General features: G+C 48.4%; 1 protein-coding gene across 2 annotated transcripts in view; it reads right to left on the minus strand.

Annotated features, from left to right (window-relative positions):
* Positions 1-15,853: 15,853 nt before the first annotated feature.
* The window catches only part of NR5A1 (nuclear receptor subfamily 5 group A member 1), a 127,833-nt gene continuing 125,525 nt past the window's right edge, over positions 15,854-18,161 (minus strand). For both annotated transcript variants that reach the window (XM_069985876.1, XM_069985875.1), the window contains exon 7: positions 15,854-16,658. In XM_069985876.1, the coding sequence (XP_069841977.1) occupies positions 16,411-16,658 (248 nt within the window). In that variant the 3' untranslated portion in view covers positions 15,854-16,410. The remainder of the gene's footprint in view (positions 16,659-18,161) is intronic.

Consider the following 18,161-nt stretch of genomic DNA (forward strand, 5'->3'; position numbering starts at 1 on the left):
CCTCAGAAAATTATGGAAACACCACGGAAATGAACAGGAAACAGCAGGGGGTACATGCATGGATGCCTCTGAGTCTGCCTAATTGCACCATTACGCCAATTTCTAGCCAACAGCCTGGTGGTCATCCACAAGACAATAGTGGAGACCCAGACCAAGATGAGCAAGGTGCATGCGACCAAGGTCAGGCCAGTGCCTGACAAGCTGACTGCTCCCCTTCTCCCCCCTTAATAACTTGTCTTTTTTAATTTACTAGACTGACCAGGGCTGGGGCATGACACCCCCTGACTACTTTAGCAGTTGGGGTAATTTTCCCAGTATCATGTAACTCACCACTTCTCCCCAACGCTGTTCTGGCAACTAGGGATGGTCCGAACCTGCCGAGGTTCGTGTTGGTATGAACCCGAACGCTCGGCAGCAGATTCCTGCTCTCTGGCCGCTCCGTGATGCGGGCGGATCAAGCGGGAGTAATGCCTGGAAAACTGGGATTATGACTATGGCTGTATCCGAGTTTTCCAGGCGGTCCTCCCGCTGGATCCGCCCGCTCCAGGGAGCGGGCAGACAGCGGGAATCATTACGGAGGGTTCGGGTTCGTACGAACCCGAACCGAACTCGGTTCGGACCATCCCTACTGGCAACCAAATTTTAAATTATTATTTAAAAAAAAAATTGAATTATAATTTGATTTCGATTTTGAATTAAAATTTTTGTTTGAATTCGAATTAGTTAAAATTTTGAGTTTGAAGCTTGATTTTTTGTTTGTATTTATTCAAGTTTGTATCCAGCAATAACATGGTATAAAATGGACAATACAATCATCCAATAAAAATAGCCGGATTATGGCTAAATTTTCCCTCACACCCTCATGCAGTTGTGCATGAGAGGCAAAATCATTGGAGGTAGGGACGAAGAAATAACAATACAGTCTTCTTAAGACGCCACGGAATTTGAATGAATACACTTTTAATCCTTTAAAGAGTATCTAAGAGAGGGCAAGTGCGGTAGTAGTGGGTGGACTTTTTCCATTTTCACTGTTCCTTTTAGCTGTGGCATGTATCTTGGAGATACAATAGATGACCAGACAGCCCAGCAAAATAGTCGAATAGTTGAATTAGTCAAATTGAAGTCGATTTGATTTGAAAATTGAAATTGAAGATTTAAAAAACAGCCCATAAAGGGGCCTTTACCGAGCTGCTGACTACTACCTTTGAAACAGCTACAAAATGAAAGGACGGCAGAGGACATTCACCAATTGCATGGTTTTAAATGGACAACACAAGGATCCTAAATTGGGATCCCCCATTTTCACTGTCTGTTCCTTTTAGCTGTGGCGTGTATCTTGGAGATACAATAGATGACCAGACAGCCCTGCAATATAGTCGAATTTGAATTCGACTATTAGTCGAATTGAAGTCGATTTGATTTGAAAATTGAAATTGAAGATTAAAAAAACAGTCCATAAAGGGGCCTTTACCGAGCTGCTGACTACTGCCTTTGAAACAGCTACAAAATGAAAGGACAGCAGAGGACATCCACCAATTGCATGGTTCGAAATGGACAACACAAGGATCCTAAATTGGGATCCCCCATTTTCACTGTCTGTTCCTTGTAACTGTGGCGTGTATCTTGGAGATACAATAGATGACCAGACAGCCCTGCAAAATAGCTCTTGACTTTAAGTCGTTTTGATTTGAAATTTGAAATCGAAGATTTAAAAAAAAGCCCATAAAGTGGCCCTTACTGAGCTGCTGACTTCTTCCTTTGAAACAGCTGCAAAAAGAAATTACAGCAGAGGACACCCACAAGTTTACATCCACCATTTATATGGTTTGAAATTGACAACACAAGGATCCTAAATTAGGATCCACCATTTTCACTGTCTGTTCCTTTTAGCTGTGGCGGTGAGAACTCAGTGAACAAGGTAGATAAGGCAGGCGTTCAACTTCCCAAAAATTAGGCCTGACACAGCATGGCGGTAAGAAAATGTTTTTTTTTTTTCAAATTCAAAAAGAGTTTCATTAAAGAGTTTTCAAAGTACAGAAAAAACAATATCAGAGTATAAAGCGTACTAAAAATACACAGAGCAGGGGTAGACTAGAACGTAGAGAGCCGGGTACAGCAAGCTGCACTTCCGGCCATTATGTGGAAGGACCGTAGGAGAGATTAGGCTACCAATACCCGTAAGGGCGTACGCCAAATGCTGTCTAAAGTGAATTAACAACTAACCACATAATAAGTAAGGCAATTGGCAACATCCTGCCATAGTGCAACAATCTGTTTGAAAAATGGCCGGTTTATCGGCCTAAAGAGACAAAAAGAGGAGACAAGAGGAGGGGGCGGGGAGGAAGGGGAGGGGGACAGGGGTGAACAGGAGTAGGAAACAGACAAAACTGAGAAGAATAACACGAATTACGCATAGGAGCAATACCTGCATAAGCCGTAGCACTCAGAGCCCATCAAGGTCCGGACGCCCTGGAACCGCACCAACCGCCCGCAGACTACGCACCAAGGAGGGGAGGAAAAGAGAGGGAGGGAGGGGGGAGGAGAACCCGGCTATTCAGCTATGAGAGGCTGACTGTCCTGTAACGGGGGGATGCGAGGAAATCCAGCCAAGCAAACCATGTGGAAGTGTATGAGGAAGTCTCTTTCGGGGACACCGCCAGAAGTTCCTCCATTCGCTGAATGTAGGAAACTTCCTTGAACCATTCCTCCAGGGAAGGAGCATCCGAGGATCTCCAATGCCTGGGGATTACGGTCTTCGCTGCTTGCAACAAGTGTCGGGTGAGGGATTTTTTGTACTTCTGCTGCGCCATGGGGAACAGAGATAGCAGGACAGATTCAGGGGTGTTGGGGATGAGGATGCCCGTTATCTCAGAAATGAGGGCCACTACTGTCCTCCAGAATGGCTGGAGGAGGGTGCAGCCCCACCAAATGTGTACCATGGTTCCAGGTGCGCCGCTGCATCTCCAACACCTGTCTGAAACTGAGGGAAACCAAGTGTGTAAGGACACAGGCACCCTATACCACCGGGATAAGATTTTATAGCATGTTTCCTGTGCTCTAGTGGCAATCGAGGCTTTATGTGTAAGGAAGAAGCAGCATGACCATTGTTCCTCAGTAAATTGTTTGCCAAGGTCTGTTTCCCATTTCCTGCAAAAAGAAGGAAGGTCCTCAGATCTAGCTGATATTAGGAGTCCATAAATGGCAAAGATGGGGTGTGTAGGCGGAGAAGGAGACATGCACAAGCGCTCAAATTCTGTAAGGGGACGGGAGAGATGTTTACCCCTGGACACGGAGGTATAGAAGTGAGTGAGTTGCATATAGGCAAATGGGGCTCTCGTGACTGGGGAGTCAGCAGCAAGAATGGATGCCAGAGGTTTAAGGGAGTTTTTGTCCAGAACATGAGCGAAGCGTAGAGGAGTATGTTTGGAGAACCCCAGAAAGGGGGTGGACGAGGCACCAGGAGGGAATTCCGGATGATCCGTGATAGGCAGTAAGGGGCACAGGGGGTCGACAAGGAAGGCGCCAGTGCGGTCTATATGGAGACTAGCCAACGTGTGGCGGGTGGAGAAGGACATAATGTGGGTGTCTGAGGGGGAAGGAGACCATAGCCAGGGGAGTGTGGCAAGGGATTTGGAAGAGAGCGTCTGGGCTAAGCGGACCCACAGCTTCGTCTTTTTGTTATGAACCATGTCTAGAATCCGAGCGTGGACACACGCCAGATAGTACAAGCTGCAGTCAGGGAGACCAGCGCCCCCCATGAGTTTAGGTCTGGTGAGTGTCAGCTTATTAAGACGTGCGCCCCCGGAGGCCCAAATAAAGGCTCCAAAGCACCTCTGGATCTGGTGGAAAAATGCAGAAGAGATAGAAATCGGCACCGTTTGCAGTAGATATAGGAGTCGCGGCAATAAGTTCATCTTAACAATACTAATTCTGCCAAACCAAGAGAACTCAGGACGATCCCACAGCTCCAGATCTTTGCGAAACTGTGAGAGAAGGGGGGAAAAATTAGATGAAAAGAGAAGAGTGAGGTCGGGCGGGATTTTGATCCCTAGATATGTGATACCTGTAGCGGGCCAGACAAAGGGAAAAGACGTTCGCAGAGACGAGACTAAGTGGGGAGGCAAGGAGACGTTGAGGGCCTCTGACTTAGACAGGTTTATTTTAAAGTTCGACCATGCTCCGAACCCCGACCAACGAGCCATCAGGGAGGGAAGGGAGGTTAGTGGGTCCGTGACATAAACCAGCAGGTCATCGGCAAAGGCTGAGCATTTATATTCCACACCGCCTACGGTTATGCCATGAATGTTAGGATCTGCACGTAGTGGGGATAGGGGGCATCCCTGGCGGGTGCCGTTGTGTATGGAGAACGGGGCCGAGAGTGTTCCATTGATTTTCAGTTGGGACGTCGGGGATTGATAGAGTGCCAGTACTTTGGAGCAAAACACAGGGCCCAGGCCTATACTTTGGAGGGTATGTGCCAGGGAGGACCAGGAGATCCTATCAAAAGCCTTCTAGGCATCTACAGATAAGATCATCAGAGGGATCCGTTGCATACGCGCCAGATGCATGATGTCAATAGTCTTGATGGTATTATCCCTGGCCTCCCTCCCCGGCACAAACCCAACCTGGTCCAGGTGAATTAAAGCAGGGAGCAAGGCGTTAAGGCGATTGGCCAAAAGCTTTGAGTAGATTTTGAGGTCCACATTCAGGAGGGAAATGGGGCGGTAGCTACTGCATAATTGGGGGTCTTTACCGGGTTTAGGTATGACTACGACGTGGGCCAGTGTGGAGTGTGTGGGGAAAGGCAAATCTGGGGAGATGGAATTAAACGCGGACAGTAGAAGAGGGGCAAACTGCGACTGGAGTTCCTTATAAAATTTAGCCGTGTAGCCTTCCGGCCCAGGGCTTTTCCCACCTGGAAGGTCCTGGATCACCGAGGCCAATTCCAGAGAGGAAAAGGGGTCCTCTAATGAAGCCACAATTTCATTTGGGAGGGAGGGGAATGGCGAAGGTGGGGGGACAGTAGAAGTCGGGGATGGGAGGTGGTATAGCTCCGAATAAAACGAGTGGAATTGGGCTAGAATATCCTGAGTGGTTCGGGCAATAGAATCAGTATTAGTTTTAACCGAGGGTATGTGGGACTGGGCCATATGCGCTCTCAACGATCTGGCTAACATCCGTCCACTCTTGTTGCCGTATTCGTAAAAGCGGCTTCTACATACTTGGATGGCTCTGCCCCACGAGGCTTCGAGCAATCGCTTGACCTCCAGTCTAGCCACCTGCAGTTCTCTAAGAACCGAAACCGAGAGTGCCCGTTTGTGAGCCAGTTCGAGCCGAGAGACCTCCCGCAGTGCCCTGGATAACTTACGTGCTTTGTCTCTCTTCAATCGCGCCCCGTTTTTCATCAGGACCCCGCGGAGAACACACTTTAGAGCTTCCCACTTTACATAGGGGGCTGTGGGGTCATCCAGGTGGTCCTGTAGGAAATTGGCGATAGCTTGTTTGAGGTCTGACATACAGACAGGATCAGTTAGGAGAGATTCGTTCAATCTCCAGGACCATGCAGATCTGGTGAGGTTGGGCAATTGAAGAGAGCAGAAGACGGGGGCGTGATCTGACCAGAGGATGTTTCCAATTGTGGAGGAGGACAACCAGGCCAGGGCGCTGTGCTGCACCATGATGTAGTTCAGACGACTGTATGTGTCGTGCGGGGACGAGTAAAAGCTATAGTCGCGATCCGTGGGGTGCAACGTCCGCCATGCATCGCAAAGTTGGAGTTGCAGGAACGCTCTTTTAACTCTCTTAATCGAGGAATAAGAGAGCCCAGACCGGCCAGTGGAATTGTCCATGGTAGGGTCCAATGTCAAATTAAGGTCTCCGCAAAACACAACAGTCCCCCGGAGCGTAGGTAGTGCCAAGTCAACCAATTCTACCAAGAAATCTGTTTGGCCTTGATTGGGGGCGTAGGCGTTTATAATAGTAAGTTCGTGGCCAGCGACACAAAAGGGATAGAATTAAGTAGCGGGCGCCTGGGTCAGCAGTGGCCTGTAAGACCGAGCACGTGAGAGAACGATGGATAGCAATCGCCACTCCTTTGGACCTAGAGTCCTGATTGTCAGCAAAATGCCATTGTGTATAGTGTTTATGTTTGATGTTGGGTGTGTGACCTACTTTAAAATGGGTCTCTTGAAAGCATGCTATGTGTATGTTTTTCTTGTGGAGATGGTGCAGTATTTGGGCTCGCTTTTCTGGGGTATTCAGCCCCTTCACATTAAAGGAGGCTATGCGCAGTTCTGCCATTACTCACAAGTCAGTGGCGCGTTCCAGAGCGTCCGGGGAGGGCAAGAGGAGGCCCCGGCGTCAGTAGTATGTATGACCTGAAGGGAAGGAAGATAAGAGGAGTGAGAAGAGAAAAAGAAAAACGTTACAATAACAAGGGGGAGGTAGGGAAGGGGGGGAGAGGCACAAAAGGTGAAGACAGAGTAGCAGTAGTAAAGCAACTGCTGCAGCAGCTAAAGAGGTCAGAAACTTCGGAGAATACACGTCCGGGATAAACCCCGAACCGTCTCCCGCCTATTTGGGGAGAAGAGGTAGATAGGTGGATCAGACAATCGATAAAATTGAGGACCAGTCCTAGGCCTAGTGGATCAAAAACAGTGAGAGTACAGATAACAGGCTAGAATAGTTAATAACAATAACACAACCGGCTCTGAAGGGAGCCACATGGTATCGATAGGGGGAAGACAACCAGGGAAGTAAGTCTTATGCGTAAATAAAAAAGGGGGGGGGGGTATCAAGTCATCTTATGACTAGAAACCAACAAGTAATCTAGGGCCAATAATCCAAGTGGGCCACAGAGTTCAGCCAACAGAGGAGGAGTGGGCTCCGGCGTCTATTCCCTCAGAAGATCTCGGGGGTCTTTGTCTCACGTCGCGACGTCTGGGGGTGCGTGGAGGAAAGCCCCCAGGGGGGTCCTTTTGAGGACCCTGGAGCTGCCGCGGCGATGGACGTTTCTGCGGGGCAGAGGTGAGGGAAGGCCATTCTGGAAGAATAATGTTAGGCAGGTCCAGGTCCTGGAGAAAGCCAGGTAGGTCATCCGGAGAACGCAGGGTGGATGTTCTGTTCCCCCTACGGACCGAGAGAGCGAACGGGAACCCCCAGCGATATGGGATGTTCCGGTCCTGAAGAACTGTCAGAAGTGGTTTTAGTGCGGCCTGTTGTGCTAAAGTGTGACAGGAGAGGTCGGCAAACAAGAAGATTTGGTTGTCTTTATAAAAGAGCTGTCTCCGCCGTCTCGCACTCTGCAAGATTTCCTCCTTAGTAGAATAGAAATGCACGCGGCATATGACATTGCGTGGTCTCTGATCATCCAGGTTGATGGGCCGTAGCGCTCTATGAGCCCTATTAAGTTCGATGTGATTATCTGGAGGGCAATCAAGCAAGTCATTAAAGATGGAGGTTAAAGTGGCAAATAAGTCTCCAGGGGCCACAGACTCAGGCAGACCTCTGTTCTCTATATCATCAAGGTGCTGTTGTAATGTGAACAATTGGTCCGAGTGTTGTCGCACTTGGGACTGGAGGGCTTGTACTGTGGAGGAAGATGATTCCTGAGCAGATTCAATGGATGACACTTTAGCTGAGAGGGAGGTAAGTTCAGAGCGGAATTGGGCAAACTTCTGCCTGCATTCTTCCACAATTTGCTTAGTCAGAACGGTGAAATCTTCCTTAGTGGGCAAAGAAGAGACCAGTGAGCGGAGATCCGCCATTGTGATGGGATTATCGTCAGCGGGGTGTGGAGCTTGTGAAAGAAGGGCTGAGTGAGCATCTCTGTGAATTAACGGTGAGGGACAGGAGCGCAGGATAGCGGGTGTATTATCCAAGCTGTTAGCGCCCACTGGAGAGCAATCAGCAGGTAGTTGTATCTGCTGCTGATAACAGGACATGGGTTGCAGAACAGTCCCAGCAGGGGATACAGTCAGGTGTTGAGGGGGAGAGGTACTCCATGAGGAACCTGTGGACCAGTGAGGGGAAGGCACAGCACACAATACAGGCACAGAGGAGGATAATGGAGGTGGAGCATTCCACTCAGCATACTGTGGGAGCCTGGCAGGGTTGAGCTGTACTGTCTGGCTGGGGGAGTGAGTGGGGTTAATCTGTACAGTCAGCGCTGGTCCCAGGGGCTGGGGGCATTCTTCAGTGAGCAGGTCCATTAAATGAGGGGGAGAGGAGGCAGCAGGGTTCTCCATGTCACAGCCAGCCAAATGATGAGACTGGGGCAGGTGTTTGGCCGGAGTAGGGGCTGAAATGGCGGCTGCTCACCTCAGTGGTGGAGAGGAGGCATCAGCAGGCTCTGCCTGAACAATGGGGGAAGGGTCCCCCGAGGGCACGTCCTGCCGGGCATCGGCATGTGCGGCGTGCCGCAAGCTACTGTGGCTATAGTCCAGGAAGTGGGGCTGTGGGGATCCTATCTGCTCATCTGGGAGTCTGAGCTCTCCTACCTCCGCATCGCGCCGGCGGCCATCTTGGAAAGCACATGTGCGATCCCCGCGGGCGACGCCATCTTGTATGAGAGGAGACAAGGGAGCCAGGGAGCGCTGCAGGCAGGAGCGGGCGTCCGGGTCCTTCCTCAGGGTTTGCGGTGAGTGGGGACGCTGTGGGTCCGATGGCCGCACGGGAGTCCCAGGAGCGCAGAGGTGCCGCCGGATTGAGAGGCCGCAGCGGCCATGTCCTGGGGCCGGTCACCCGTAGATGGAGGCTGGGACCGGGTAAAATACGCCCCAATGTCGGGCTGGGGTGATGAGGGGTGGTTGGAGAGCTTCCCCTTCGTCTTCTTAGCTGTCTTCCTCATGCTGACAGCCTGTATAGCACCGTGCTGAGGAGAGCCTGGACGCAGCTCAGCCGATGCACGTCCTCACACCACCATGTCTAGCCACGCCCCCCCAGAAAATGTTTCAAGGGGGTCACAGTAAAGACAGCCTAACATGAAGTCAGCCATGTGCGCCAGGGTCCCAACCTGCAAGAATTCCCTCTCCTCAATAGGCTGACTCTCAATTTCCTTCTTCTCCACCAATTCCTCCTCTTCAGGCCATACACACTCAACAGCTAAGGATTGAGCATGGGTACCCTGGGTGGTGGATAACTTACTGGACACATTATCCGCTATCCACGTCATCACCTGTTCACACTGCTGCGGTTTCAGTAGCAGTGCACCCTGAGACCCTGTAAGTTGCGAGCATAAGCTAGGGAGTAAATGTTTGCGGTGTGCCACTGCTCCCTCCTCAACGGGTCCTGTGTCACCCTGCCCAAAATCATGGCCTCTGCCCACTGCATCGCTTGGAACCCCACGCCCTCGTCCTCGACCTTTACCCCTGGGGTTCACCATTTTATGGACACTGCACAGTCAAGACTGAGATAGCTGCACTACAGATCACAGCAAGCCAAGAAAATATATGAATCAGACTACTTTTGGAGGTAGTCGTATAGAGTCTGTGTGTAAGTGGTGCTATATGGTGTATGCCACCTCTTACACAGGACAATGAGCAGTGAGGTTGGATATGGCTGCACTAAAAAATAAAGCAACCCTGTAGACTGGCTGCAGATGACAAAAGATACTGGTCACACTAGTTTTTGGAGGTTGTCGTATAGTCTGTGTGTAATGCTGGGTTTACACGGAGCGATTATCGGGCGAAGTTTCGCGATAACGATCGAATTCGAACGATAATCGTACGTGTAAACGCGGCGAACGATCGAAAAATCGTTCATTTTGATCTTTTAACATGTTCATAAATCGTTGTTCACCGATCGCAAAAAAATCGCTGATCATTCCGTGTAAACAGTCGTTGCGCGATAGTCCGTCCGCCCGCAGCCATTGCCCGTCGCCCCGCCCCCCCAGTCGCAGCCCGCCCCCCCGCTCATCCGCAGCCCCCTGCGCCAGCTCGATCGCCACCCCTGCCACCGCCGCCGCTCTGATCGACACCCCCGCCGCCCTAATCGCCTCCCCCGCCATCGCTCCGATCGCCACCCCTGCCGCTCCGATTGCTACCCCCGCCACTGCCGCTCCGATCACCAACCCCCGCCACTTCCGCTCCGATCACCACCCCTACCACCGCCGCTCTGATAGCCCCCCACTGCCGCTCCGATCGCCCCGCCGCCGCCGCTCCGATCGCCCCCACCGCCGCGGCCAAGAGCATACGTTACCTGCTCCGCGCAGCAGGTCTTCCGACATCCCCGGCTCCCCTCTTCAGCGCACTGATTGGCTGAAGAGATGACCTGGGAATTTCAAACAGCTCCTCTTCAGCCAATCAGTGCTCCTCTTCAGCACTGATTGGCTGAAGGGGAGCTGTTTGAAATTCCCGGCTCCCCTCTTCAGCCAATCAATGCACGGCAGCACTGATTGGCTGAAGAGGGGAGCCGGGAATTTCAAACGGCTCCCCTTCAGCCAATCAGTGCTGAAGAGGAGTAGCCGTTTGAAATTCCCGGCTCATCTCTTCAGCCAACCAATGCGCTAAAGATGGGAGCCGGGGATGTCGGAAGACCTGGTGCGCGGAGCAGGTAACGTATGCTCTTGGCGATCGGGGCGGCGCGGGGGGGCGGGCTGTGGGCGGGCCGGGCTGCGGACGCATGATCGCAAAACGATTTTTCCATACGATATATCGTACCGTCTAAACGCTGATCGTTATAAAAAAAAATTGTTACTTCGAAATCGTTAATCGTACGATCGGGCCAATAATCGTCTTGTGTAAACTTAGCATAATGGTGCGTTTACACAGACAGATTTATCTGACAGATCTTTGAAGCCAAAGCCAGGAACAGACTATAAACAGGGATCAGGTCATAAAGGAAAGGCTGGGATTTCTCCTCTTTTCAAATCCATTCTTGGCTTTGGCTTCCAAAATCTGTCAGATAAATCACTCTGTGTAAACGCACCCTAAGTGGTGCTATATGGTGTATGCCACCATCTTAGGGTCCGTTAACACACACAGATTATCTGCCAGATATCTGCCAGATTTTTGCAGCCAAAACCAGAAATGGATTTGAAAAAAAGAGAAATCTCAGTCTTTCCTTTATGACCTTTTCCCTGTTTATAGTCCATTCCTGGCTTTGGCTGCAAAAATCTGTCAGATAATCTGTGTGTGTAAACGGACCCTTATGCTAAGTTTACACGAGGCAATTATTGGCCCGATCGTACGATTAACGATTTCGAAGTAATGATTTTTTTTATTACGATCAGCGTTTAGATGGTACGATATATCGTACGGAAAAATCGTTTTGCGATCGTACACCTGCAGCCCGGCCCGCCCGCAGCCCACCCCCCCCGCTCAACCGCAGCCCCCTGCGCCGCCCCGATCGCCACCCCCGCCGATCCGATCACCCCCCTGCCACCGCTCCAATCGCCACCCCCGCCGCTCCGATCGCCCCCCCCCCCCCCCCGCCGCCGCTCCGATCGCCCCCCCGCTATTATCGCTGCCGCCGCTCCCATCGCCCCCACCGCCGCGGCCAAGAGCATACGTTACCTGCTCCGCGCAGAAGGTCTTCTGACATCCCCGGCTCCTATCTTCAGCGCATTGATTCGCTGAAGAGATGAGCCGGAAATTTCAAATGGCTCCTCTTCAGCCAATCAGTGCTCCTCTTCAGCACTGATTGGCTGAAGGGGAGCCGTTTGAAATTCCCGACTACCCTCTTCAGCCAATCAATGCACAGCAGCACTGATTGGCTGAAGGGGAGCCGTTTGAAATTCCCGGCACCCCTCTTCAGCCAATCAGTGCTGCCGTGCATTGATTGGCTGAAGAGGGGAGCCGGGAATTTCAAACGGTTCCCCTTCAGCCAATCAGTGCTGCCTTGCATTAATTGGCTGAGCAGATGAGCCGGAAATTTCAAACAGCTCCCCTTCAGCCAATCAGTGCTGACTTGCATTGATTGGCTGAGGAGATGAGCCGGGAATTTCAAACGGCTCCCCTTCAGCCACTCAGTGCTGAAGAGGAGCACTAATTGGCTGAAAAGGAGCCGTTTGAAATTCCCGACTCATCTCTTCAGCTAATCAGTGCGCTGAAGAGGGGAGCCGGGGATGTCAAAAGACCTGCTGCGCGGAGCAGGTAACGTATATTCTTGGCCGCGGCGGTGGGGGCGATCGGAGCAGCAGCGGGGGGGCGATGGGAACGGCGGCGGGGGGGCGATCGGAGCGGCGGCGGGTGGGGGTGGCGATTGGAGCGCCGGCGGGTGGGGATGGCGATTGGAGCGGTGGCGATCGCGGTGGCGGGGGTGGCGATTGGAGCGCCGGCGGGTTGGGATGGCGATCGGAGCGGTGGCGATCGCGGTGGTGGGGGTGGCGATCGGAGCGATCAGAACGGCGGGGGTGGCGATCGAGCCGGCGCAGGGGGCTGCTGATGAGCGGGGGGGCGGGCGTGCGGCCGGACTATCGCGCGACGACTGTTTACACGGAACGATCGGCAAATTTTTTGCGATCGGCGAACGACGATTTATGAACATGGTAAAAGATCAAAATGAACGATTTTTCGATCGTTCGCCGTGTTTACACGTACGATTATCGTTCGAATTTGATCGTTATCGCGAAAATTCGCCCGTGAGCTTGGATATGGCTGCACTAAGAAATAATAAAGCAACCCTGCAGACTGGCTGCAGATGACAAAAGATACTGGTCACACTAGTTTTTGAAGGTTGTCGTATAAAGTCTGTGTGTGAGTGGTAGTATATGGTGTATGCCACCTCTTACACAGGACAATAAGCAGTGAGGTTCTATGCAGCTGTACTACAAATCACAGCAATACAATGTACAACAGCAGCAGCAGCAGCAGCACCAGCCACAAAAAAAAATAATAGTACTGAGGACTTCTTTGGGGTCTGTATGCACCACCTGCTGTCCCCTTTCTGCCAGCAGTCGATCACCACATTGTGCAGCTAAAATCGTGGTAGTTGCACTGCAAGTCCCCGCCAGCAGTCTGGCGTACTCCCAAATAAATACAAATTTTAAGCCTTTACAAGGGCTGTTGGGTTTTTTCTCTAGTATCCCTGCCTACAGGAACGCTAATTCCCTTCCTAACTCTGTTTCTGCCAGCAGTCGATCACAACAGTGTGTAGCTAAGATCGTGGTAGCTGAACTGCAAGTCCCAGCCAGCAGTCTGGAGTACTCAAAAAAAAAATACAAATTGTAAGACCTTACAAGGGCTGTTGGGTTCTTTCTCTAGTATCCCTGCCTACAGGAATGCTAATTCCCTCCCTAACGCTCTCCCTGACAATCAGCAGCTCTGTCCCTAATCTCTTCCAGCCTACGTTTGACACAAGCACTGCCGGACCAGATTCTTATATGCCCAGGTCATCTGATCTGGCCAGCCAATCGCTGCTGTTGACATGTAGGGTTCCCACGTGATGCTACGAGCTTCCAAAGACTCTCCTGCATGATGATTGGCTGAAAAAAAGCCGCCAAACATGCAGAAAGAGGAAGATGCCATTGTCTCGAGTATCGCGAGATGCTCGTCTGAGTAACAAGTACCATCGAGTACCCTAATACTCGAACGAGTACCAAGCTCGGACGAGCATGCTCTCTCATCACTAGTTTTGATCCACTTTTTTTTAATGGAAGTCAATGGAAAAGCAAATCAAATCGGATACACAATTGCACCAGTTTTTCCATCTTTTTTTTTTGTTGCAAAATTGGATGAAAAAATGAATTTCAAAAACATAGTGTGAACCCAGCCTTGGGCATATTCCTGCTGCAATTGGACAATTTAACCTCCGCAGCCTGTAATATCTACCCACATGTCTTACCCAAGTCTTTAGTTTGGGAAGCCATGCCATATACAATATAAAAGAGTATGAGATGTACCCAATATTCTCATACATATCTCTAACCTTCCACCTGAGTTTGTGCTCTGGAAGAAAGTTGGTACTCTGGAGAAAAAAGTTTTTAAATCAACTGGTATCAGAAAGTTATAGATTTACTTCTTTACAAATTACTTCTATTTAAAAAGTTCCAGTCTTCCATCACTTATAATCTGCTGTATGTCCTGCAGGAAGTTGAGGTTTTTTTCCAGTCTGAAACAGTGCTTGCTGCTGCCACCTCTGTCCACGACATGAACTGTCCAGAGCAGTAGAAGTTTTCTATGGAAGGAATGAGGAACCTTCGTCTCTCCAGGTGTTGCAAAACTTCTATTCCCATCATGCCATGGCATCATGGGGATTGTAGTTTTGCAACAAGGTGCAGGACCTCTGGACTAATGGTCATGTGACCATGATATAATCACAGGTACTTTGAAGACTGCAGTGATATTGCAGGACTGGTGTTATCGGTGCAGTTTTTTGCTTTGGAGTTCCTGCTTTGTTTCGATGCCAAGCTTTATTTATAACTTTTGTTTCATTTATTGAAAACACCCATTGTGTCTACTAAAGGTGTTATTGCACTTCGATACACTCCCATCTGTGCCATTCGATTGCAGTGTTTTGTTTCATTCTTTCCCGCAGATATTGTTCTTTTATCCAGATGTTTCACTGTCAGTGTTATTTTGCAAAAAAAATGATTGGTCATGGATTTTTCCTTCCCACTCATAGAAATAATATTCATAGGATCCCATATCTAAAAAAAAAGTGTCCTGATGTGCGTAAACCAAATCCTCACCATATTACTTTTCCAACATGTTTTCTCAATCTTTACTTTGCAGGATTCATCAGGGGACCTTTTCATCATTGAACCACAGTGGGAGTTTATTAGACTTTTTCCACTGTGTTACTTCTTATCAGAGGCACCAGATGGGTTTTGGTCAGAACAGTAATAGGAGATGATCACTTACATTGTTCTATGTAGCTGATTCAGAGATCTCCTCCTGAATAACATGGACTATAAGTAGTCCTCTCCATTATGTGCATGAGCCTAGTAGTTCTCATTATTCATGAGAAGCAGAAAACTCCGCCCCTAGCTGCTGATTAGCAGTTATGCTGTATATAGGCAGTCAACTGTCAATCAACAGCCATAGGGAGGGGTGTGTCAAGAATCCTATTCTCCTACATATTAGGAGAACTGGTGACCAAAATATGTAAGTAATACCCCGATTTGTTCAGCATTTCTGACACTAGTTTATGCTGCTCTCATTTAAGGCTGCATTCACACGTTCAGTGATTTTCCCGGTCCGTGATTGTGGTCCGGCAGCTACCTCCGTGATCCGTGCAAAACAGTCCGTTTTGCATCAGTGTCCGTTTTTTTCACGGATCTGTCTTACAGCATTTTAAATGACATTGATTACATCACATCCGTGTTTTTCACGGATGAACACGGATGAACACCGATGTCACATCCGTGTACATCTGTGAAAAACAGGGATCTCATTGATTTCTATGGGGAATCCTTTCCAAGCATCCATTCCGAGTAATGACATGTCCTATTTTTTAACGGAACGGATCACGGATCAGTGAAATCACGGAACATCTGAATAGCCCCATAGAATTAATGGGTTGTAAAATTGTCCGTGCGCACGGATCCGTGAGCACGGACAACTTCCCGGAACGTGTGAATGCAGCCTAAGGCTTCCACCTATTGACAGATTCCCTATAAGTGTAGCTATTTTGAAACGTCATCTGTAATCTCTATGCCAACACATATGTTCTTAGAAACATGGGTTCTAGAAGAGATAGATACAAACTTCCAGCACACCCTATGTCGTACTTCCCCAGTATGTAGAAAAACAATATAAGAAAGTACTGTGTTACGTTCTTGTACATTTAGGTAACACTACACGTTAAGTTTTTCACAATAATGTGCATATAAAACACATGCTTATTGTTATAGCATAAGGATAAAATAAACAACAACCACTACTGGAGGTATTCAAGGAGAGAATTACCCAACTTACATAATACAATAGTCTTTTATTTGTTGTATCCTTTAAAATATGTGCTTTAGACGTATTGTGCCGAATTATAAACACATTCACGACATATCTGAATAAAATGGATTCAACCGAGCCATATCAGAACATACCAACATGGCCTAACTTTGGACATACATTAAAACAATAAAATGGGATCTTACAACTATTTTAAATAAACATACCTACAGGTCACCCACACATGTAGCGGTAGTTTTTTCTTGTTTTTTTTTTTTTTTTTTTCTTTTCACATTAATTAATTAAGAAGCATTTAGATTGTCATGAACAAAACACAACAAACAGTGGCATATTAAAAAGCCATTATACATAATAGAACACTCAGTTAAAGAGCCACAATTATATTAAAATAAATCTGAAACTTTCCAATACTATAGGTTAAATACATCAAAGATTTTTTTTTTTTTCTGGACAGGCAGCATTGATAAAAATGATCTCGCTCTTTGCAGAGTCCCTGGATTGTTTAGGCTGAGCAATCTCTTGAAGGCTTTAGTATAGAGTCACTTCCGAATGAGGCCTCTCAAGCCCGCTTGGCATGGAGCATTTCAATAAGTAAGTTGTTGCAGGGAACCTCCCCGCTAAGGTGCTTGTGGTAAAGATACTCTTCTGCTTGCATGCTGATGGATCGAATTTCAGCTAACCTCAGCAGAAGTAGGCGATACTTGTCCGTACAATGGGGGTAGTGGCACATTGTGTATTCCAGGAGGGCAGAGTTGACCTTCTCTTGAGCACTCTTGGCTAAACTGTGGTTTTCCAGGAACTTTTCATCTGTTGATTATGAAAGAAATAAGGATTAACCATCAGAAATCGTAGAAGCATTATTATAGAAAACAAAAGAAAATACAAAAAAGTATTTATTTTATTTATTTTTTTATTTAATTTTTTTTTTACATGTGATCATGGGGACGGGCATCTTGCCTGCGCTGCTATTTACGTTATATACATTGGCATGTTCTCTGACCTATGTGGAGGTCGCTTTGTAAGGTTGGGTTTACCTATTGTGAATGGGGCATATACAGGTCACCATTCACTGTAATCTTGTCGGTGATGATAATTTGGAGAACACCAAAAAGCAATCTTTGCAGAGCAGGAAGTATAAGTTTATTATTAGGCTTGGTGGCTAGATGGAAAACTGCAGGATTTCAGAGACAAAGGCATAGCTCCCATATCCGAATGTACTATCTGTGACTACCATGTGCCATTTATAATACTAGGATCGTCTTATGTGGCACAGGGATGTTGGGCCTCCTCAGTCACCAGAACCTGAATGCAACGGTTATCTCTGTGCCCCCTATAGTTACACCCCTATAGTTACACAGTCCAAGGTAGGTCACCATTATGACCAGTGATTAGCTGAATAGATGTTTAGAAACAAAAACAGAAGACAAATTGTCTTTTTTTTTCTTTTTTAAGGGGTTATCCAGCGCTTCAAAAACATAACTACTTTTCCCTCTCTCTTGTCTCCAGTTCAGGTGCGGTTTGAAATTAGGCTCCATTTACTTCAATGGAACTGAGTTTGAAACCCCACCCAAACTGGAGACAAGAGAGGGGGAATGGTGGACATGTTTTTGTAGCGCTGGATAACCCCTTTAACAAATAGCACAGGGATGGTAGTTTCTCTTTTTTTTTTATTGCACCCCTATCCATTACAGTCATTTCTATAAAGCCAATATACATAGGAGGTGGGGCTAGAAGTGTAGTTGAGCCTTTTATTATTTTTTCATAGCAGAGCTCATCTGGGTCTGCTAAGACCCATCAGCAGCCGATCGCTGTATTCATGTTTTGCAGGACTCTTTAGGGTTGCATCTAACTTCTTCAGTCACCGGCAATCAAATGCAGAATGATCATACTCAAGCATGCTCAAGTTGCGCTCAATTCTACCAGCAGTTTCAGATACTTTGTGTGGCAATCACGTGATCACCAGAAAACTGGTAATACACCACCTATAGCTTCTCTCTGTAGAGCCCGGCTGCCACTGACAGCCAGCCCAGCCCCCTGCTCTGGCAGTAGCAAAATCTCCTGTCTGCTGTAAAACTCTTCAAGGACTTTTGAGAACATCCTTGCAGAGTCTATACAGATGTTTTCAGTAAATGGATGGTTGACAAGCAGTTAAAGGGGTTGGCCACTTTATAGTAAAATTGTTCAGTACACAGTATTAGTAACTGTACTGACAGCAGCTCCCTGTGTACCTCATAGAGCTAAAATCGAACCCCCCTCCTCCAGGCTGTGCTGCCCTGCTCTGTGGTGAGTCTGTCCATAAGATGGCTGACA

This window comes from Dendropsophus ebraccatus, chromosome 10 (assembly GCF_027789765.1).
Source record: "Dendropsophus ebraccatus isolate aDenEbr1 chromosome 10, aDenEbr1.pat, whole genome shotgun sequence".
Classification (NCBI taxonomy): domain Eukaryota; kingdom Metazoa; phylum Chordata; class Amphibia; order Anura; family Hylidae; genus Dendropsophus; species Dendropsophus ebraccatus.